Genomic DNA, 23,032 nt, shown 5'->3' on the forward strand with positions numbered 1-23,032 from the left:
TTGGACAAATATATATAGATGAGTACTAATATTTCTATATTATACTCCATTCTGTCTCACCAAAGTTCTTTATGCTATTTTTTGCACGCACTTTAAAACTCCTGTAAAGTATAGTTCTATAATGTTTTATTTTGCAAAAAAAAATCTTGAAAAAAAGTTTAACGTTTAAACTTTTATTCAAAGAAAAAATAAATTAAAAAAACGTCATTGAACTATATCTTATAAGAGTCTTAAAATACGTGCAAACAGTTAACATAAACATCCTGGCGGGACAGAGGGACTACTAAAATAGAATTGATGGTCAATAAATGGTGCCATATATACTTCAACATAAGACAAATAAGGTCTGATTGTCGATTAAGACCATTCCAGTTTTATAATATGATGATTTTCCTATGTTTACAGACCACGCACGCACCTAAGTGGACCACCATTTCTAGAAATGAAAGTTGGGTAATGAATATGCATAAACCTAGCTAATTACGCTCAGTTTAACAGTATCAAAGTCCAGTAATATTGTTATAAATTAAATTGGTATTTGAAATAAATAATTACTCTTTTTTGAAACACCATTGTGTATTCTCAAATCATTTCTATCATAAAAATTTAATTTCCTTTCATTTCAATTTTCAACACACCTCTCCCCTCCCTCCTCATTTCCATCCAATAACATATCAAATATATCATTATTTTTTGATAATAAAACACAATAGTAAGAGCGAATCATTTCTAACTTTTCAATCTTCATAACTTATTGTTCTCATACATTTCTCTTATCCGGCATTGCTTGGAATTTGGATCGTTGGTCCGCGGGAAACTTGGAAACCTTTGCGTCTTCAGGTAAGATCAAACTGGGCTGTCGACATGTTTGGGCTTTGTTTAAAATCTTAAATAAAAGTAATACTACAACTATTTATTTTTGTCCGCACGTTGCAGGCCCATTTTTAATACATGCACTGATGTACAAACGGTGAAACGCGAAACGGACAGGCCCTTCTTTTTTAAGTGTATTTTAGTTTCACTTCGATAAAAATGAACGTATCATATTATTTTACTAAACGTATCATTTTTTTTAATACGGAGACGTAAAAATATTACAAATCAACGTCATAAAAACTGGCCGTAGTTTCAAGGGTCAGTTATTTCCAATATTTGGATGCAAATCGATGAAAAACTATTTAAAAAAAAAAAATCGATGAAAAATGTTATAAAATTATCTCGTAAAATCATAAAATCAAAATTAGGATCACATTTGGCATTTTTCTTAATTGCAGTGATGAAATAAGAATTTAAAACTACTTGGTGTTAAAATAGCAGATAGTCAAATTTTATGTTCGTCGAGTTTAAAATGAAATTTTTATCTTTCAGTTTTCTCTTTGAATAAAATATAAATATCAAAATTTTATTGAAAAAAGAGGAATTTTAAAAATAATGATCAGAAATATATATTTTTTAATCAAAATCGAATAATTATTATTTTGGAACCTACTTGCCGTGTGCCTACACAGCGAGTAAATGTAAGGAGCAAGAGTCGTCCCCAGTGCAGAAGCAGTGCTGTAAAGAAAAGAGAAGAGAAGATGGGCGAGTTGAGCACCGATTCAATTCTCTCCAAAAGGATCGTCCGGTCCTTCCTTCAATTTCTCGATTCCGGTACTCTCTCATTTATCCACAGACTTTTAATTCCATCGAAATCAATGCCATTCAATTGTCTTTTTATTTTTCTTTTATCAACTCCTATTTACTAGTATTTTCTTCTTATATGTTTCATAGACTGTTGTATTTCTAGGGCTTATACTTGACTTTTCGCTTCATTCATTTTCTGCTTTTTTAAGTTGTATACAACTGTGATTTTAATTACCCAGTCATCAATTGAATTGGGCGTCAGTTGATTTGTGTTGTTACTGCTTTTTTTTTTAATTTGATTTTGAAATGTTGTGTGTTTGTTTTCGTAAACCTAGACCTAGGTAGTAGCAGTGTAATGCAAGGAAATAACACTCTGTAATCTGTGCCTGGAGGACTCGTTAGAATTGAATTTGTTTATGATTATGCTGTAATGGATGGGAATGAGTAATTCAAAGTAATGGGCACTCTGAGCATACAATTTCTGTGACCATGGATGCACTGATGTTTTTTTGTATATATATGTCTGTTGGTTGGGGATTCGGGGGAAAGCGGTTTGTTTACGGATTTTACTTTCTCAGGTAGTTTGGTTTTGTTATTGTTTGAGTCTAATGCAAGGCATTTTTCCGACACATGTGCGTTAGGTTTGCATGTATTTAATGAGATTCTTTCATCGCTACTTGGTTTGGTGTCTGATAAATTTTACTTCTTGGTTGATTTCTTTCTATTTTTAAAAGCTAACGGTGTGTCTTTAAAAACCCAGCACCGATTTGTTTTATAAAGCCAAACGAACATAAAGTTTTTAGTGGCCTGTGTTACTTCGACTCGGTTACGGAATGTCCGACACGACACGACACGACACATCACTTTATAATATATTAATAATTAAGTATGTTAAGTAAGATACCTTGACAAAAAGAAACAATAATACTCAGGTATAACATTATATTGTAAAGGACTTTGCAAATTAGACTTATACTCTTCTTCCATCTCAGTTATGCTTCTTTGCCTTCTCATATAATTATTTTGAATCCTTAATTTCACTCAGATGTGGTCTTTAAGTTGGTCAAAGTGTCCACATTTCAGTCAAAGGATCTTACTCGAAATAAGTGTTGTGTCTAAGGGTGCGACAAGGGCACGACGACTGAAATAGAAGAGTCGTAGTAACATAGTTAGTGGAGGGAGATGCCCCCTCTGTAGGACTTGGCTTGAATCCCGCCCAAAAGAACCCTTTGTAGCAACAAAACCATTTCAATAAGATGCTGTTTTGGATCAGCTCTGCAAGCCTCTGAATGGAACTATCCTTTACTGCACTCAGAAGTAGCTGTTGTTTGACAAAAAATTTGCAATCTCATAGTGAATCTACAACCCATGTTGGTTGTAAGGGTTCAATCTCTCATGAGTGCATCCAGAGGGATTCACCCCCTCAAATTCTTTCTCATTCAGCCAGTTAAGTATATACCAATACAATGCCATCCCCTGCAAAAAAAAATCAGCAGTTGGACTCAAAGCAAGTTGACAAATAAAGAATAAATTAAATGACAAAGCCAAGCCAGAGATAGTAAGAATTTTGACACCTAAAATCATTGTCGGGTTCCGAGAATGTAAAACTGAAATTGCTTCAAATCCTGCACAGACCCGAGTTGGTGAAATCGGCTTTTTGTAACTGAAATGGGTGAAGAGACCAGTTGCTTGCTTGCTTGCTGATAGATCTGAAAGTGAATCTTCAATCCAAAGCAGGGGGTGATTCTTAATTTGCCAGTGATGGCGGTGTTTACCTTGGTAAAAATTAAATCTGAAATACAACAGTGTCAAAATATATATAAATATAATATTTGTAATTGTCTTAAACATATAGTGTTCCAGTGTGGCTACTTTAAGGCAATTACTTATACATAGAGACAGTTGCATATTCTTTGCTTTGATTTATTTGCTTGTTTTCCAAATTGAGGTTGGACTAATTAGATTTATGTTCATCGTAATGCTTGTTTTGGAAGTCACTATTTTTTTTTAATCTGGTCACGTTTTATCTGTTTGTTGCAGTTGAACCTTCCCCTGGTGTTGATCCTGAAGGGCTTGAAGTTGCAAAGGAATGCTTATTAGATGTATTTAAGATTAATCATCCGATTGATAGTCAATCGAGTGATTCCTTAGTTGAAATATTCCGATTAAAGGACTCAACCGAAAACAAGTCAAATTCTACTCATAAACAATCATCAACTAATGTTCCTAGTACATCCGCAACCTTGAATAAGGTTCATGCCAATCATGTAGCAGCATTACAATATCTGGTTTATTCATATGCTAGCTGTTTCATTCTATCATTTTATTGCTCTGTGATATTTGTTAAATGGTCTTGATTAATCCTGTATATAGAAGATTACCAAAGTTGTTGGTTCATACTCATACGAAGTACTATGATTTATTATCTCTAGACTCTAGCTATACATGTAAATTTTTTTCCTTGAAGTTGTGTAGCCTCCTTCGATAGAAGTGTTACAGCACTAATGAGAAATCTATATGTTATGTTTGCTAAATGGCACTGTGCACACTGCACAATCTTTATCTAATATATCTCGTTTAATTTATATCTTAACATTTGATTGAAGTCGATCTGTTTTTGTAATAAATATCTTTGTGCTCAGTATTATTCTTTTCCATCAATCATATATCTGTATTTCGCGTTCTATGTTTTTGAATTTTTTTTGGTTTCATCTTGGGCCTATGCTATTAATTTTTTACGTGTAGATCTTCTGTAAATACATTTTGTAGAGACGGGAAAGGTGATACCTATAAAACCTTTTTCCATTTCATACATAATTGTTTTCATGGCATTGAGGGATTTCTTGTTCTGCTATGTGTTTATATTCTCTTAATTGAATAAACAATTGTTATATGACCACTGCAATGATTAGTATTTCCCCTGATTATACTCCTGTCGTATGGTCCTGTTGTGACCATTATCCCAATTCTATTGAACTTTACATGTGATGGTTTGAGCATGACTGTATCTATGGTTTTCGTTTACAGGAAACTGACAGGACTGGAGCAGCTCACACCCAGGGTAATTGTTTTTGAATTCCCTATTCCATTTTACAACTTTTTCACTGTCCTGGTATCATCAAGGATATAGGTTGGCGATAAATTGATTCTTTTATAAGAAATTTGATTATTAATGTTAGTTGTGGACAGTGACGTAGCACAGTAGGGGCCAATCATTACACATAAGATTTGGTTCACTTTTTTTAAAAAAGAAAAATAATACTGATAGTTTAATAGATAAATTTCGAGATTTCGGGATTTAAAAGAACGTAGAGTATTTTATTTATATGTAAATTACTTTATATTTTTATTTTTGTATCAAATATGTTTTAATATTATTTTGAACCGGCCCTTGTTGAGATTTACGTCTGGCTTCATCCCTGGTTGTGGAGGTATTAATTTAATTCCTTTTATCACTTAATTTTGTTATTTCTTATTTGAATGGGCACATATTTGCTATTGCTTACACGATATTAGAGAGGTAAGTTTGTCTGCCGCTTCTTCTTAGTAGCCTTTATAGATTCAGGATTTGTTTTATGCCATCCTTGTTGATTTCTGGTATGAAACATGCTGCCTCCAATATGCACTGAAACTATTTGCTTCCGCGAGAAATTAATTCCAGTTCAGATTGATTGACTTATTATTTTCATGAGCGGTCTTCTTTCTATGTGCATATTGAATTATTGCCAAGTTATTTTTGCATAAGATAGATACTGGTATGTTGTCTGGCAGGCTAATCACTGAACTATGTGCAATCAGAAGCAGTCAGACATTGTTTTTACTGGATATCTTTCTGCTGAAACACACATTTATACTGTTTGTATTTTTAAGGAACAATAATTTGATGTAATTAAATTCTTTCTGTAATTAGCTTTCATCTTAATGAAATTTGATTTACTTGGTGGTCAACATACCCAGTCTTATGTAGCAGTGTAGTGTTGGCTTTAGGGAGTGGGAGTTGAATTTTGATCGTTATTGAAACATGGCTTGGGCTTCGTATTAGATGCTATAAGCTTTCTTGTTCCCGTTGATAAGAAACAAGTAGTTTTTTGCTGTGTCATTATCAGGAATATCCAAAGATGAAATGTTTGGGCAATTTTTTGGTGCGCTGGAAAAAGCTCATTTTTTTAAGACTATGCCTGATGGAGCTGATGATGAGGACCAACTTGATAGGGCAACGAGAACCTTTCATACTGCTGTAGCGGTATGATATACCCTCACTTATATATGTCATTGCACTGTTGGTACTTGGTATGATATTCCCTTGTATCTTTCTGCCTTGACACTATTATAACATTACATCCTACTCCCTCCGTCCCTCTGAGTTCTATACTTTTGGATTGGACACGGAGACTAAGAAAAGTGTATAAAGTAATGCGATCAATATTTAATTGATAGATTTGAAAAAGTAGAAAGTAGTGGGTGGTTGGGGTTTTTATATTATAAAAGGTTACTATTTTGGGAAAGTTTTGAAATGTATAGAATTTGAATGGGACATCCGAAAAATTAAAGTGTAAAGAAATCAGAGGGACGGAGGGAGTATCATTTATTTTTGAGTCTTACATATCATCACATGTTTAAGTTTTAGAGAACCATGCTGCAAATAGTTTACATGTCCGACACACACACACACACACATATTTAGAGCTGCATTACTTTGCATGCTTTTTCCTTGGTGATTGATTTTTTATAGCAACCTATTATTTCAAGTATTCTTTCGGTGCTGATACTCAAACAATTGATTTAAAATTAAAGCTGTTAATATGGGCCTGGTTGTTGGGGAGGTAGATGTGCCACAGCCAAAAGGCATTTCCCCTAATTTTGTATAATTATTTTGTCCTCAATTATATTTATATATGTACATTTAGTTATATAATTTGAATATACTATGTAAAATATACAGTAGATGAACAATTGTAAGTCTTTGAAATATACCCCAATCTTGTACACGGCAGTAAGTCAAAACAAATTTAGAGCATTCCAAGCAGTTAAACTTTTACGCATTCATTAAATTAACATGATGAGGATGACTGTTAGTGCCGATCCAAATAGAAGCTGTAAGAGAGTACCTAACGTCCTGTAAATAGAGGAATTGTCAGCTACTGGTCTGCTGTGTTTGTTAACATAGATATTATAGTATATTTTTTCCGTCTCATATGTTTTGTCTTTGTTAGTTTGGTGTGTGTTGGAGTTTGCATCCAGAAGTTACAGAATAATAATTTCAGAGATGTCAGATTTTTAGAACTGCTGATAAGTATGTGCAAATACATATCTCAACAACTCTGTATCTTGTCTGGTATACTTCTATTCAGCGAGGTTAAAGTAGTGATTAACATGAAACGATATTTACTGCAAATTAAGTTACATATAGTTTTATTACTTGCATCCTCTGTGACAGAAAAACAGGTTTCTTACTTTTGATAAATAATATGAAGATGGAAAAAAAAAAGTGTTTTGTCGAATTAAAACACCTAAACCATTATAGTAACACCTTGAGCAAACTTCATATGAGGTATAATATTTGAGAAAGCATTGCATTTAAGTCTTAATTTCTGTTTTAACAATATACATTTAACTATACTTGGAACATTTGAGTTTAAGTTCATTTAGTATGCTTTTAATCGCCAAGTTTGTTCTGTTATTATACACCATGGTACTTTATCACCAAATTAGCTTTTTTGCTTCCCTTCCTCTTACAAGAGAGTCTTAATATCTTCAGATTCTTCGTAAGTGATTGTTCTTTCTGATGATTGATATTAGGAGCTGGAAAAATCTGGGTGCCAGACATATGATCGAAAAAGTCTTGCTGAGATCTTGAAGTCGCAAGGTACATTAGATCAAAAGCTCCAGCAACCGTATGTACTTAATATTACTTTCGTCTAAATTTATTGATGTACATGATCGAGGGACTAGATTTTGTGTTTCCTCAATACATTTTAGGATCTGTAAATCTTTGTTTCCTGTGTGGCATACGAGTGTCTAAGTATTAATTGACCATTCCGTGCTCCAATTTTTAGGCAACAAAGCGATGCAGCTGAAGCGATACTGCGATGCAGTTGAGCTGTACACTTTCGCGATAGCACTATTTGAAGATAATGCTGTCTTCTATTGCAACAGGTTTGCAAATTACTTATTTTGTTTAAAAATTTATTCCAGGTTTGGGTTTAAAGTTGATAGTATTTCACCCACGTTGAACTAGAAAGCTTTATGGCCGTTTTGACTAAAGCCTAAAGCTGACTCGTAATCTTACTTGCTAGTTAGGTTCATACCTTTACCTGTTAGCTATGATTACCATGTTCCACCAATTGTTCTTAAGGTGATGCACCATGTTTATGCCAGTATGCTTTATGTTAATCTTTTTTCCGAAAAGATCTGATCGTATAAGACAATTTCGAAAAAGAAGAGTATATATTTCTTAATTTCTATTTTTTTGAGTTCAAATAGTAGAAAGAATAATTTTTAAGAACATTGTTAAGACCTATTGTTTGATACAAAGGAAATGCTGTGTTTATGTGAGATTCATGTTGATTAAATTCCAAATCTGAAGTGATATATGTAGCCTCTATATGTGCAGCAGTAGTAACAATGACTAATAGAATGATAGTGATAAGATACGCTTGCCTTCTGCACCTTTTGTATAACATGATGGAATAAGCCTAATACTTTACAGTTCACACAATGGATATAATAAGAAATAACTGTTAATTTTGTTATGTTAATAATAAATTTATAGTTTTTTTTATACATAGGCAATAGGCATCACGCCGATTTGACAGAAAGTGCAAGTTGCCTTACTATTGTATTTTCCAACTTGTTTGTGTGGATATTATATGGATTTGACAATTGAATTCAATCGATTTATGTGGTTTGCCTAAACTATTATTTTGTGTTTTAATGTATTTCACAATGAAACAAATTAGTCACATTTGGAAGATACTAAGGTCTAAGTGCTCATTATAGATTTTACAATACAGCAATGTTAAGATGAAAGCATTTTGTAGAGTGTAGGAAAGGCTAAAGGCTAAAGATTGTTTCTTTGCATTGTTCTTTTGTACTAGTTTGTTATCCCAGACAGGAACCAATAGTGGGAATTTTTGCTTGGTTGTAGATTGTAGAACATTATTATCTATATTTTGCCGTATTTTAACAAATTATTTAATGCTTATCTTCAGAGCGGCTGCCTACACCCAGATCAATCAGTACACAGAAGCAATTGCAGACTGCGTTAGATCTATTGAGATTGACCCAAACTATGGAAAGGCATACAGTCGTTTGGGGTTCGCGTATTATGCTCAAGGGAACTATAGGGATGCTATTGATAAAGGATTTAGTAAAGGTATTTTTCATTATGATCACCGGAAAGTTTTCACAGTGGTAGACTCATGCCTGCATATCATTACATGGTCGTAGGTGTTAATATACAGAAGACCCTTATGTATCTGCTAGGTACTAATAATATATTATAGTTGTCGATTAATGGTTCAACAAAATGTATCTATCATTTTGTGTTTGATTCCCTGTTAATTTGTTGTATGACTTGCTTCAGACATGTTAGCACAAAAAGAAATATAAATTCTGTGTACCTAGCAGTAGATCCACTTAATGCTCAATGTAGTCTCTCATGCTTTGACAATGTGTAGCCTTTAGGTATCTAGTATCTACATCTAGGTGCTGGCTGAACTCAGCTGTCTCTGGCCATGTTATTGCTTACACATAATTGTATTTGGCATTCAGCTATATAGGGGCACACACAGACACACATGTCTACATATAAAAATATCATTTTATTATTTGTAATTTTAAATGTGCTAAAATGTACATAACAGCATTTAATTCTGTGCAGCGTGTTGTTATTAGTTTTTAAGGGTTTAAATGTTGAATTGTAATGGTTCAAGTTTATGAATGAGACTGCTTGAAGATACATTGCATACAAAATAAGCAAAGTCAGATATATAGAATGGAAACACGGTATCTACTTCTTGAACAGTAATGTTGATGTCAACAAACTTAAAGGCTACACTCTGTGATATCACCATGCTGTGATGGTGCTTATGTCATATGTAACATGTTGTGCTATTATTTAACTGCAATGACTATGGACGCTTCTCTGGTGTTGCATAGGCATTAGGCTATGGCCTATGCCTCGCCAACTGTGCATCAAACCATGCAGCAGGAGCCTTAGAGCATCTCCAAGAGATAAGCTATGTGATGTCCTAAACCATGATTTTAATGAACATGATGTAAAACATCACTTTAACAGTATCGTGGTCATTCCCTGAAAAGATAGGACCTACTCCGTTCCTTATTTTTAGGAAATGGCTAACCATTCCCTCATTATAAAAAAAATAGAATATTCAATTTCCTTTTTTCTCACACTCTTTCACACATTTTTCACATTATTTCCTTAATAGATTTTGAATTTTGATATTATAATAATTATAGGGAACACAAATAGGTACTGTTGTTGGAGTTGTCATTCAATATAATGTCCAAACTTATTGGAAGTTGAATTTTTATTATATAATAATCAGGGAACTCACTAAGATGATGTTGGAGATGCTCATATTCTGCTATCCCTGTGCTATCACGTAGTCTCTAACTATATATTTGGTGTTGGAACTTGGAACACCCTGGCATGGTACTATCAGATCTGATCTGACTCATGTTATCAAATGCCAAGGTCATTGAGGCTTCTGTGTTTTTGTTTTTCCATTATTGCATTTGGCTTTCAGTCCAAGATGATTGCTTGAAGGTTAGTTGGCTAAGGGCCAGAAATATATTTACAAGTAGCTTCAGTGTTGGAGCATTTACGGTTCATATCCTGGCACTGCCATTTGCATGCCTTTTAGAGGTTTAGGTGACTAGGGTTAGATAATGGGTGATAAGCAACACTGGACCGCAAGAGCCTGCCATATCTTCTGTTTCTAATAAAATTTTCATTTCTGGAATAATATAGGAGCCTCCTTTATAAGTGGGATTCTCTTCTTTAGTCTTTTGTCTGCTGTCATTTACATAGAGCAAGATGCCAAAGGCAGTTATGACGGACAAATAAAATTCAGATCTGTTTAGAAATTTTGTTAAAATTAAACCGGCTTTAAGATATCCTGGGAAACTTTTTTTTATGCGTGCCAATCAGTTACATTGGTGCTTTATGTAAACTCATGTTTACAGAAGATAATATAACTTCTGTTTTCACTTGTTATGCAGCTCTACAGTTGGATCCAACTAACGAGTCGGTCAAAGAAAATATTCGAGTAAGCCAATATATAATTCATCATTGTTGTTACAGTACTCAAGATTTGTTGAATTGATGTTTATTTTTCCTTTAACTGTGAACTCTTAATATTACTTATTGTAATTGTGAAATCTAGGCAGCAGAGCAGAAGTTAAGGGAAGAGTATCGGAGAGCTGGACATTATCAGGTATTGTTTTCTTTACTTTTAAGTAAATTGTTTTATGTATTGAATGATAAAGAGCTTTAGAATTTTTTTAGGAATACTCCACACTGGATCAAAGATATTTAAGATCAAGTTGAGCCATTAAGCGCTATTGGTTGGTGGCTTCTTGTTACTAAAATCAGAGTTGAACACTTTCTTTTGACAGAAAAAACTTTATTGTGACCATCTATTTTTCTGACCGTAGTCAGATTTTTTTTTATAATTATGTGATGTATATGCTGGGACATCAGTCCCTGCTTCTCAACCTTACATAAACACACAGAAAAACACGTAATGAACTCTCTGGAATGTATTTCTCAACCTTGCTCACACTAGAACACATGTTTGAACTTTCTAGAAGAAGAATCATTATCCAATATGATAAATAGTGACTAGTCGGTGTCTTGCTCAACTATCAGGGGTTGTAGATTATTAATTTTGAAAATTGCAGACGGGACACTTATGATCACACTCTTTTAGCAGCAATTGCTAGATCTGTTTTTTAAGTAAGAATCTATTAATGCTTTTGGATAATCAAATAAGGGTGTGTATTTTCCTTGATGCGTACAGTATTCAAGCTCCTCAAGTCATCAGGGAGATCCATATCATCAATCTGAAGGTGGTTCAGGGAGTCATGGCACAATGCCATCACAATTTACGTCAGTGCCTCTTACTGCTAATGGAATGCCTGTTGATATTGGAAGTTTGATTCGAAATATGACTGCCAATTACCAGGGAGCACATCCTCAAGATGAGCCGCAAGGAGATAGTAACAACACTACTCCTCCTGACGCGGATATTAGAATAGGTGGGAATATTAATGTCAATCTTGGTGATCAAATGCCTGAAGAGCTTTCAGGGGCATTGAGATCTGTAATGGAGATGTTCTCGGGGACGGCACCCCCACCCCCACCACCCCCACCACATGGTAACTCACAAGACAACATGAGCAGGAGGTCTGGACAAAGTTGAAGTAACTATGTACTAACTTCGTAACAGAAAAAATGGCTGAAGTTTAAATTTCTTTCTATTATTTAATTTCATACAAGCACATAGCAACTTCAGTCCCGTGTGTTGGTATATATCACCGGAGTATGTGAATTTTCACCAATTTAGTCTTTTACATGTAGAAGTCCGGCGGAGTAAATTATAAAGAAAGTGGATTTGACTGTTTTTGGGTTATCCCACTCTGCTAAGGAGTGCTACAGATATTCTAGGTTTTCTGCTTTGGAACTTGCTTTTAAAGTATCTGCACGGAGTTCTAATAATTTTAGGGTTTGTCTGTGTGTGCCCATCCATGAGCAAATGCTAAGCGCGGAATTTTGTATGTTTAGAAGATTTTGATTGGTGTGGTGGTTGTATATGAAGGGGTTCATCATTATTAAGATACGAGAACCAATAGAAATGAGTCAAACTTATAGATTTGAGCCAAATTTATAGAATTCCGCAGTTAGTATGTGCCCACGGGCATACACTCGAAAAATCCTAAACCCTGATAAAGGCAGAGCTGTTATGTTTTGGGAATTTTAGCTCCCAATAAACATCCTCTGGTTGATGCTGTTGATGGTCGCACAAAAAACGATAACTGTGTGGGATATGAACGTGTAAATGTACCAAGGAAAACTACATTTACAGTAGGAAATGGGTGCACATAGTATCCGTTCAAACTGAATAATTAAAGCCAAATGGATATAGTAACACAAGTTAAAGGAATGCATATTATAATATATGAAACATAAATAAGATTTTTTTTCATTTTAAGTTTTGCTATAGATCTTGATTAATACAAGAATTAAGATAGAGGTTCCAAGAGTATCATGTCTATTCTACGTTAGAACATGATCCCACTTAATTATATATAAAATATTTTATTTTTAAAAAATATATAAAATATAAATTGTCCGAGCACAACGATGTTCCCCCTTCCCCTAGCTTTAAGCCCATAAAGTATGATATTTTATTTTAATTTCCCTGCATATTTAATATTTTCTGACATTTGCCACACTGGGTGTTGCATACCAAGGTTGACTTGCATAGGCGCATTTGCATTTGATATTACATAAAAAAATGTATGTTTCTAAAATAAACGATTAATCAAAAAATCAAGCGGATTGCATAGTCACCTGTTCTGGAATGGGATAATGACAGCTTGAACACCATTGTTGAATCTTGACCTATCTAGATGTATTCTCTCCTTTATTTTTCTTGATAACCACTTGAACTTTCTACGATGATAGACTGATAGTAATAGAGATGATTCAAATGATTAAACAATTCCATGCAAACTGTATTTCACTATGAGCTCTCATATATTTATTTTGGATATATCCTATTCAAATTTTTTAATGCTTCAAATTTTATGATATATAATAAAAATTTATAATATAGTAATAATTTTACTTATATTCTATCTATATTTTCTAAATATATTTTTTGCTTCCACGTGTAGCCCAAACAGCTCTACGATATACTCCCTCCGTCCCCTCAATTCTTTACACGGAGGAGGGGGACACGGAGACCAAGACAATATATAAAAAATAAGTAAAATTAGATGAAAAGTGGGTAAAATGGTGGCACTTATCAATATTTAATAATAGATTTGAAATAGTGAAGGAAAGTAGTGAGTGTGATAGTAATTTTTATTGTTAAATATGAGATAACAGGGTAAGATAGTGGATGTAATAATGGAAAAAATTTACTATTTATAGTAACGTAAAGAAATGAGAATCTACGGAGATAAAGGGCAAAAGCATTATTTCCATTTAAATACTACAAGCGTGTACGGCTCATGCTCTGAATCTAGAAAATCGCTTTCAGAAATTGTGTGGTCAGAATTTGTCTACCGTAGACAATACTTGTAGCAGTAGTAGTCTAGTAGATATGAGCCCACAGGGTCAGATATTTCTGCTATTTATTGTGTTTTTTTTCTTCCCATTATGTCATAAATACTTTATCTACCACAAGATTTCTATTAATTGAATATTCACTAAAATATTATATTTAAAATGTTATTACATATTACATATATAATAATTTAGACTATTTTTCAAGGTATTAAGCATGTAAATGGTTTTTATTAAAATTTATTTCTTTTATGTATGCGTTTATTTATCAAATAATTAAGAAAAATATTTTCATAAAATTATACTTAGAAAAATATTTCATAAAATGAATTTCTTGTTAAATCAGATTTCAGTTTTATCATTTTTTTTATTTTTTTTTACAAAAGTTTTATCATTTTTAAACCACCGAATATGCTTTCGAAGAGGTTATTTTTAAATTTATCAAATTTAACTACGATTATATAATTCAAATGATTAAGAGGAGTATTTTTTTTTTTTTAGCGGAGTCCGAAAAGAAAAACAAAAAAGCCGAAGACAAAAAGCGAGGATATATCTAAAAAACAAGTCATGGTTTGAACTCATTTTACTCACTTCTGACACCACAATCTCCAGTGTCCTTGTTTTCTTCGCCAGCCTCTGCCCCACCGCCCCCACAAATACTACTACCAGTAATTAATTTAACTATATTTACTGCATCATTTCTTCCTTCTCCGCCTGCTTGAACCACCTTCATTGATCTCTCAGAACAAGACTCCAGCTTTTCTTCTGGGGCTTCTTGTCAATTTATGCTCTCTGCCTCAGAGGTAATGCAATTTCTCTGTTTCTTCAATTGGGTCTTTTTTAATCTTCTTTTATTTTGCATTGTCCCAATAAAATGTGTTTTCTTGCTTTACATATCTGACTCCATTGTAAGTTTTTCTGGGTTTTTTTAAGTTTCAAAGCTCTTTTTTTCCCCCTTCTTTTTTGATTTTGAGTTTTTGATGTTTTAGGGGTGTGGAATGAAAATGAAATTTCTTAAGTATTCAGTCAAGTGGGGTATTAAAAGATTTGGTGCAAAGTTTCATTTAAGTTTTGGGTCATGCTAAGTGTATGATATGAAGATAAAAACAATGCTGTGTTCTTCTAGAATTAATATATTACCAGTGTTGAGCATCCTAGAAGCCTATGACCCTTTTCTGAATTAGAAGATCACTGCTTTTAGAAAAGGTGGAACTTTATGGTCTATGCAGTATTATTAATCAAGGTTTGCTCCCCTGCAGGGATTTTTGGTACTAGTATTCCTCATTTATTACTGAATGTGAACTCTTTAAATTTATTATAATCTTCTTCTAGTGAAAGGGGCAATGTGTGTTTGGGCCAATTGTTTTTTTGTGTTGTATTTTGGATTTGTCATTGTGATCTTAGAGATAATATTTATGTATTGATTGTTTTTCCCTTCAAGTTGCATAGGTAGCGAGCTTCTAAAGTTTTGTTTAGTGTGGCTATTATTTGATGCATGGGGTTTCTTATGCATCTCTCGAATGAAACAGATCTAAGTTGCTAGTAAACCTAACTGGTTATTGTTCTATGTTACTAGGATTCATCTGTTGATTGACTTCAGCTTATATTTCGATAGAGATGGGTCCTTACCTTATTGGAGTCATTGTTCCCTTTGTACTAACTCTTCTTGTCCGGAATTCAAAGAATGGAAAAAAGCGGGGTGAGCCTACTGCTGTTGGTGGGGAACCCGGGTATGCAGTCAGAAATAAGCTTTTTACTTCCCCAATGGAATCAGCCTGGCAAGGCATTTCCACACTTGCTGAGCTTTTTGAGCATTCATGCAAGAAGCACCACAAAAAGAGATATCTTGGAACTCGGAGATTGATAACTAGTGAAATGGAAGCTTCCGGAGATGGACGCTCATTTGAGAAGCTTCATTTGGGTGAATATGAATGGTTGACCTATGGCAAAGCATTTGAAATGGTCTGCAATTTTGCTTCTGGTTTAGCCAATCTTGGTCATAAAAGAGATGAGCGTGTTGCTATATTTGCCGATACACGAGTAGAATGGTTCATTGCCTTGCAGGTGCATATCTTTAATATCTTACTCAACTTTTCTTATTATGATATAAGTGTGTTCTGCAATCAGTGTGCCTCCACTGAGTTGGTGATTCTTAGTTGTTTTTCTTTGGCATCCTTCTCAATCTTTTATGCACATATTCTGGAATGAGGTCATTAAAGGCAGTGCATATATTTTTTCTTGTTAACTATATTTGTCTGGCAATATTTGTAAAATAGCGTATCTGATAAATATATAACAGAGGGTTCTTACCTTGTAACAGGGTTGTTTCAGACGCAATGTCACAGTAGTGACAATATATGCATCTCTGGGGCAGGAAGCTCTATGTCACTCACTAAATGAGGTATCTTTTGTTTCTTCTTATAGTAAAACTCACAGAGAAGCTTTTGTTGAATGCTCTGTCCCTTGGATCTATAATAAATCTGCAACTGCACTGAAGCAGCACAACATATTCCTTTTTACACACTCTTTATGATTTGTTCAATCCATTTCTCTTTTTCACTTGTGTGTTGCTGTGTGTTTATTGAGGGAGAGGCTGAAGGGACTTGAATGCTTATATTCCATATTTTCTTGAGCTAATTGAAAATGTTGAGCTAGTCTTAAGTGATGGCCAAAATTGTGTGGAACCAGTATATTGGAGTCCACTTGTTAGTGTATTATGCAGTTCAACACAGATGACCTTATTAGACGTTATAGTCATTATGCTTCACTCCTAGACTTATAAGTGATGCAGTTAATTTGTTTTCTTATGATAGTTTGAAACTGATTGTACTTCTATGTAGTTATAATATTTGAAATTGTCTTGTCTTTTGACAAAACAAAAAATATAGGTATTAAAACCGAAAAAAGTAGACCTGAATTTCAAACCTGAAAATTCATCTAGTCCAACCTCCAGGAAAAAATTCTGAACCAGAGGGGGAGAATAGTGCTATTTTGGACCTTTATTTAGTTTGTTGTATAACAAGTGACTGTGCACTCTGCTAAGTTGTGAATCATTTGAAATATGAACTTTTTACGTATCATGTCATTTCAATTAAATATTGCTACCAACTGTCAGTAATTATATAGGCAACCTCGCTATTATACTCCTCTGTTTGGAACCTCTTCAGTTAGACTAAGGTCAATCATCTAATACTTTACCAAAAGGTATCCATTGACCATGAGTTTAAATCTCACTCCCCCCTCCCCTATACAGAAAATGTCTAAACTGTCAAACAAAAAAAAGTCATCATCATGCTCATCAATAAACAACATAAAAATGTAGTCTTCATGATTTAGAAAAAATATATATTATATAGTCAAAGAGTTTACTATTTAACATTAGATTGCTATTGGGAACATGTATTTCATTTCAAATGACATGCATTGAGTTGTCATTTCAAATCCTCAACTTTATACTAGTATTTGTTGCATTTGAAATCCAAATCCTTTTTTTGTGTTTCCAAACATGTCATTTGATCATATCCAGAATTTCAAATGATATTCAAGTTCCCAAACATTATTGTCTTTATCATCTCTCATTGTTCTTTAATATTCAGACGGAAGTTACGACTGTGATTTGTGGAAAGGGAGAATTAAAGAAGCTTCTAGATATAAGTGGACAACTTCGCACTGTGAAACATGTAATATGCATGGATGACATCCCATCTCATCCCTCGCTGAATCAGGCAAGCAGTAGTTGGACAATCACATCTTTCAAAGATATAGAGCAACTTGGCAAAGAGAATCCAGTTGGCGCTGATTTACCTGTTTCAGCTGATACTGCTGTCATAATGTACACAAGTGGAAGTACTGGCTTGCCAAAGGTTAGTGCATTTTCTTTATGGTCAAGATTAGATTTGTAGTGTATCTTTGTGTTTTCATTTCTATTACCGAAACCATAGCACAACACGAAATCATCCCATGTACCTCTCTAATTAAGATGAACACGACTTGCTACTTTCTGTGTATACACAAAACAAGCAAGATAATTATTTTTTCCTTTTACTTTCATGTACAGATGATATGACACAAAAGTACACACAAAAACACAGACTTATGCACAAACATAAAAAAAAAATAGTGTCTATTAAATTAATATTACATGTATTAATATTAAGTGTAACAATGTATTAAATTTAAATAACAGTATACTCGTTCCAAGTTAATTTTTTTAATAGTATTATTAATTTATTATACTTTTGCATTACATGTCTAATAGACTGATTATACTTTACTTCATGCAGGGGGTAATGATGACCCATGGCAATATTTTAGCTACAGTTTCTTCTGTCATGACGATTATTCCCCGCCTCAGTGACAAGGATGTTTATTTAGCATACTTACCCTTAGCACATATTCTTGAACTAGCAGCTGAGGTACATATTTTACCTTGCAATTTATGGTTTAGGTAACTGGTGCAGTTAAATGCTTAAATTGTTTGTACCTTGTCCCTCGTTTACTGAAGAAATGCAAGGGCTGATCATGTGCATGTTTATATTGTAGAACATAGTTGTTGCTGTAGGAGCCTCACTAGGATATGGGTCCCCTTTGACATTAACTGATACATCAAACAAGATAAAAAGGGGAACAAAGGGGGACGCTTCTATGTTGGGACCAACAATTTTGGCAGCCGTACCTGCAATTCTTGATCGAGTGAGGGATGGAGTGTGCAAAAAGGTTTGAATTTGTCGAACCAACTTATGCAAAGAATACCCTGTAATTTTTATATCTCTGTAGGCAATCTGAAGTCATCGTGTCTCACAAAAATAGTGAATGCCTAATATGCAGGTTGATGCAACAGGTGGGATATCGAAAAAATTGTTTGATTTGGCATATGCTCGTCGATTATCTGCAATAAATGGAAGTTGGTTTGGGGCATGGGGTCTCGAAAGGCTTTTGTGGAACTTCTTAGTATTCAGAAAAATTCGGGCAATCCTAGGTAGTCGTGTTCGTTTTCTGCTGTCTGGTGGTGCACCTCTTTCTGGAAATACTCAAAGATTCATTAATATTTGTATTGGGTTAGTATTTCATATTCTCATGTTTTTTATAACAGTAGCCCTCTAACTTTGTTTATTGCTCTATTTCTCTTTCTAAGTACCAAGTTGATCATCTCTGCTCTGATAACTGTCTTTATTCTCCCTTAAACTATACAGAAATGCATGATAGAGTCTGGTCTGGGGGCAGATAATTAGACATATACAAGGAATGATATGTCCTTTAATCTCTTACTCTTACTGACAGTTAATTGACAAGGCAATAATCAACAGCAAGGATAACAAGCTCTAAGTTATCAGAGTTTTATTCCACCCAAACACTATGTTTTGCAATCACATATTCTACTGTAAATATTGTTTAGCTAGTTGAAAGAAAAGAATTACTCTATATTTGCTCATTCATGATATATGTAATTAGAGTCTTGATGTTGACACCTGTGGATGTGTGGGACTATGGATTTTCTTTTGGAATAATATAATGTAGCATTGATGGAATTAATGTTTGCAATGCTAGCTTCTAATGCTTCACAATCAGGGAAACACCCCCCCCCCCCCCCCCCCCCCAAAAAAAAAGGAAAAAGAAAAAGAAAGTCATGAACATCTGTCTATTAATTAGACTGCTCTTGCTCTATCTATTTCTTTCTTTCATATCAATATTATTGTACATGCAGTGCTCCAATAGGTCAAGGTTATGGTCTCACTGAAACTTGTGCGGGAGCAACGTTCACCGAGTATGATGATACATCTGTTGGTCGAGTTGGTCCTCCAATTCCTTGCTCCGTTGTCAAGGTATAAATGAAGTTAATTTAGCTTAAAAATCCAACTGTAAACTAGTTTCAAAGACTGTTGAGTGTTGAGGTTGTTCCCTTTTACACGTGTAGTATAATATAGTGTACTCTTGTATATCTATAAATTATAAGTGTTTACGTGTTTAAGCATGCTGAAACGCATCATCATGCTCTATTGTCAATACACTTGCATTGCCCTTTACATAGAGCTAATTTAAGCAACAAAAAGATAAGATAATTATTGTATTTCGTTACAACTTCCATCTGACGCTTCCGCTAGTTGGCGTTGGAATATGATTAAAAATATAAATAGGGAGCTAGTATAAAGAGCATTATCGGGTTTGACATATGCTAACTTACTAGGAGCCACATTATTTATGTTATTTTTAGGGAGTGAACTAGTAGGATCTTTTTTGGAACACAGTCTGTTTCTATGAAAACTGCCAACTTTGCTGAGATGATGAAGACCATCCATTAATTTTAGTTTTGTAAGTTTTCCTTGAAATTCGTGTTTGTTTCTCCCTAATTTTGTAACATTAATTTGTTTGTAAGTTGCAAACTGCATGCGAAAATGCACAAAACACTCGCACTTACATAGTTACATGCGCATACCACACGAACATGCATGGAACACGTGCACTACTGCACTCACATGCACATAAACACACAATAGCTTTGTACTGGGGCAGTGCGTTTGCCCTGAAGTCTGTTACATACATAAAATGTATACTTTTGTGTTTGAATGCCAGAATCCAGATCTGACATCTAGAAGTAGAAAGAAGTAAAGAATTACTTCTGATTTCAATATAAAAATATAGATGCTTTTCTGTTAATGTGTAACATATAACTTTTGCAGTTGATAGATTGGCCTGAGGGTGGCTATTCAGCAAATGATTCTCCCATGCCACGCGGGGAGATAGTTGTTGGTGGGCCAAATGTTACTCTTGGATATTTTAACAATGACGAGAAGACAAAAGAAGTGTACAAGGTATTAAGATCTTGGACTAACTGTACTTATACTTGAGGAAGATGCTTTTTAGAAATAATGAACTCTAAAGTCTATTGTTTCCAAAAGGTTGATGAGAAAGGAATGAGGTGGTTCTACACAGGTGACATAGGGAGATTTCATGCTGATGGTTGCCTTGAGATAATTGATCGTAAGAAGGACATAGTAAAACTACAGCATGGAGAATATGTCTCTCTAGGAAAGGTACTTAAGTTAATAGCTTCTCTCCCTGCTTTTATTGTTTGTTAACTAAAAATTCGTTAATGATCACTTATTTACTTGCAGGTTGAGGCTGCTTTGGTCGGCAGCGCTTACGTTGACATTATAGTGCTTCACGCTGATTCTTTCTACAGTTATTGTGTAGCTTTAGTGGTGGCTTCACAGTCTGCTTTAGAGGATTGGGCACAGAAACAAGGTATCACATATGCAGATTTTTCTGAATTGTGCCAAAAAGAAGAAGCTGTAAAGGAAGTGCTCGGTTCACTTGTGAAGGTACATATTTCATATTATGTAAAAAATAATATGATTTTGTTCATATAATTTTGTAATGAGCTTCTAGTATATATCTGATATTTCCCTTGCTCAATCTATTTGTGCATCTTCAAATTGATCTTCCATTTTCAGATAAGATAACAAATTTATGATATCAATAAAATTGATCTTGGAAACTTATAAAGGTATCTTTTAATTGGTGGAAGAAGTTTTTTACTTGGATGATGGATTCTTAATTTCTGACAACTTTATTATGTACTTGGGGTGGATTTTAATGTTTTGTGACTGACATGTTCTATTACCACTCTTTCGGATTAGATGAATTTTTATATTCAAAATTGTAAATATCAAGATCTAATTATACGGCTTACTATTACTAAACAATGAATATCCTGGTGGCCTTCTATTTATTAACATATTATATTCTCTATGACTACCATCTTAAAACTAATGTTGCATGTTGTGACAAAAAAAACAACTAATGTAGCATGTAGGCCAAATTTTATCAATTAACAAGATTTTATACTGTTTGAAATGTTACAAAAGAAAATTCACAGAGTCAAATAATTTGGATAATTTAGAATGGTGGAAGAATCTCGTTCTACTATTAATATTCATTTGGAAACTTCTGTTAATATTCTGGAATAGAACACAATAATGGTGAATTTTAAAGTTGTAATGAGATGTATCTTTCCCTTGTTTGGATTACATGTCCCAAGTTATAACCATCCCCAGTAGCCAGTTTCAAGAACAGGTTCCTACCCTTGCTTTCTTCCTCACTTTAGCTCTCTGTTATCTGACTGAATCTAAAACACGAGTGATGCTAAATAAATGTTTCCTGTCCTCACTAAAGAAATAGATAGCTCTTGTTTATACATGCCCTAAACTCTTATTGGACAGGTGGGTAAAGCGGCACGTCTGGAGAAGTTTGAGATCCCTACAAAGATCAAGTTGCTCTCTGAACCTTGGACACCTGATACTGGTCTAGTCACTGCAGCTCTCAAGATCAAAAGGGATGCAATAAGGAAAGCGTTTTCAGAGGACCTTGCACAACTATATTCATAACAATGCAAAAATAGTCTGAGAGATTGTGGAATCATGTTTGCCCATGTTCGAGCTGCTCTTTTTTATTCTAAATTTTTTCAAAATTTCCTTGTCGTAGATCTCTGTATTTGTACTGTGATTTTGCGTTTACTTTGTTATTACTACTTTTCTGTCTCTGGATTTTGGACAACTAAATCAAGCTGAAACTAGGAAATACTAGTGTTTATCTTGCAAGTTTGGTGACATGAGCTGCTATAATGTTAATATTTGTTCCATGCCCGTCTGTTTTGAATAGATTATCATCCAATAAACAGAATCCAGAATGGAAGTTAATTACTTAGTTACTTGAATAGTTCTCACCATTCTAAAAAATTCTTGATTTATTAAAAAAGTTCGATTAATATTCAAAATACCAGAATAGGGAGAAATGATCTAAATAGTATTTCTCAATGTCGGATAATCTAAGATTTTGATTTTTTACAAAAAACACTAAATTTAACACAATATGGCACGAAAGGAGTGAAAGATGGGTGAATTCTGTTGAATTTATGTTTGGCTTGCAAAATAATATTTCAAACCACCTTGTTACATTTCATAGAGGTTAAAATTTTTAACTATGGTTCAATGGCTTTATATATAATTTTTTATTATTTTGTTGATACTATTACTGTCTCAGCAGTCCGAGAGTTGGTTTTTTGTAAATTTAAGAAAAAAAAAATCTCACTTT

General features: G+C 33.9%; 2 protein-coding genes across 2 annotated transcripts; both read left to right on the forward strand.

Annotated features, from left to right (window-relative positions):
- The first annotated feature begins 1,491 nt into the window (after positions 1 to 1,491).
- On the forward strand, positions 1,492 to 12,281 carry LOC108219529 (uncharacterized). Its single transcript, XM_017393021.2, has 10 exons — positions 1,492 to 1,650; positions 3,664 to 3,875; positions 4,651 to 4,684; positions 5,730 to 5,866; positions 7,423 to 7,489; positions 7,680 to 7,779; positions 8,835 to 8,998; positions 10,870 to 10,916; positions 11,034 to 11,084; positions 11,670 to 12,281. Exons 1-10 carry the CDS (start codon positions 1,578 to 1,580, stop codon positions 12,069 to 12,071), a joined length of 1,287 nt encoding a protein of 428 aa, XP_017248510.1. The 5' UTR covers positions 1,492 to 1,577; the 3' UTR covers positions 12,072 to 12,281.
- A 2,247-nt stretch (positions 12,282 to 14,528) lies between these two features.
- Positions 14,529 to 22,539, forward strand: LOC108219013 (long chain acyl-CoA synthetase 9, chloroplastic). The gene is made up of 12 exons (XM_017392241.2): positions 14,529 to 14,745; positions 15,519 to 16,006; positions 16,263 to 16,343; positions 17,539 to 17,805; positions 18,226 to 18,357; positions 18,485 to 18,658; positions 18,770 to 18,999; positions 19,647 to 19,764; positions 20,620 to 20,751; positions 20,839 to 20,973; positions 21,055 to 21,261; positions 22,162 to 22,539. Exons 2-12 carry the CDS (start codon positions 15,560 to 15,562, stop codon positions 22,324 to 22,326), a joined length of 2,088 nt encoding a protein of 695 aa, XP_017247730.1. The 5' UTR covers positions 14,529 to 14,745; positions 15,519 to 15,559; the 3' UTR covers positions 22,327 to 22,539.
- The last annotated feature ends 493 nt before the right edge of the window (positions 22,540 to 23,032 follow it).

Source organism: Daucus carota, chromosome 4, assembly GCF_001625215.2.
Source record: "Daucus carota subsp. sativus chromosome 4, DH1 v3.0, whole genome shotgun sequence".
Classification (NCBI taxonomy): Eukaryota; Viridiplantae; Streptophyta; class Magnoliopsida; order Apiales; family Apiaceae; genus Daucus; species Daucus carota.

What these genes read in the sequence shown, in the direction of transcription:
- LOC108219529 (XM_017393021.2), top strand. Translation starts at nt 1,578, where the DNA reads ATGGGCGAGTTGAGCACCGATTCAATTCTCTCCAAAAGGATCGTCCGG. An exon ending in CCTTCAATTTCTCGATTCCG is followed by an intron (nt 1,651 to 3,663) that starts GTACTCTCTCAT and finishes TGTTTGTTGCAG; the next exon opens with TTGAACCTTCCCCTGGTGTT. An exon ending in TGATAAAGGATTTAGTAAAG is followed by an intron (nt 8,999 to 10,869) that starts GTATTTTTCATT and finishes CTTGTTATGCAG; the next exon opens with CTCTACAGTTGGATCCAACT.
- LOC108219013 (XM_017392241.2), top strand. Translation starts at nt 15,560, where the DNA reads ATGGGTCCTTACCTTATTGGAGTCATTGTTCCCTTTGTACTAACTCTT. An exon ending in TATGTCACTCACTAAATGAG is followed by an intron (nt 16,344 to 17,538) that starts GTATCTTTTGTT and finishes TTTAATATTCAG; the next exon opens with ACGGAAGTTACGACTGTGAT. An exon ending in TTCATTAATATTTGTATTGG is followed by an intron (nt 19,000 to 19,646) that starts GTTAGTATTTCA and finishes TTGTACATGCAG; the next exon opens with TGCTCCAATAGGTCAAGGTT.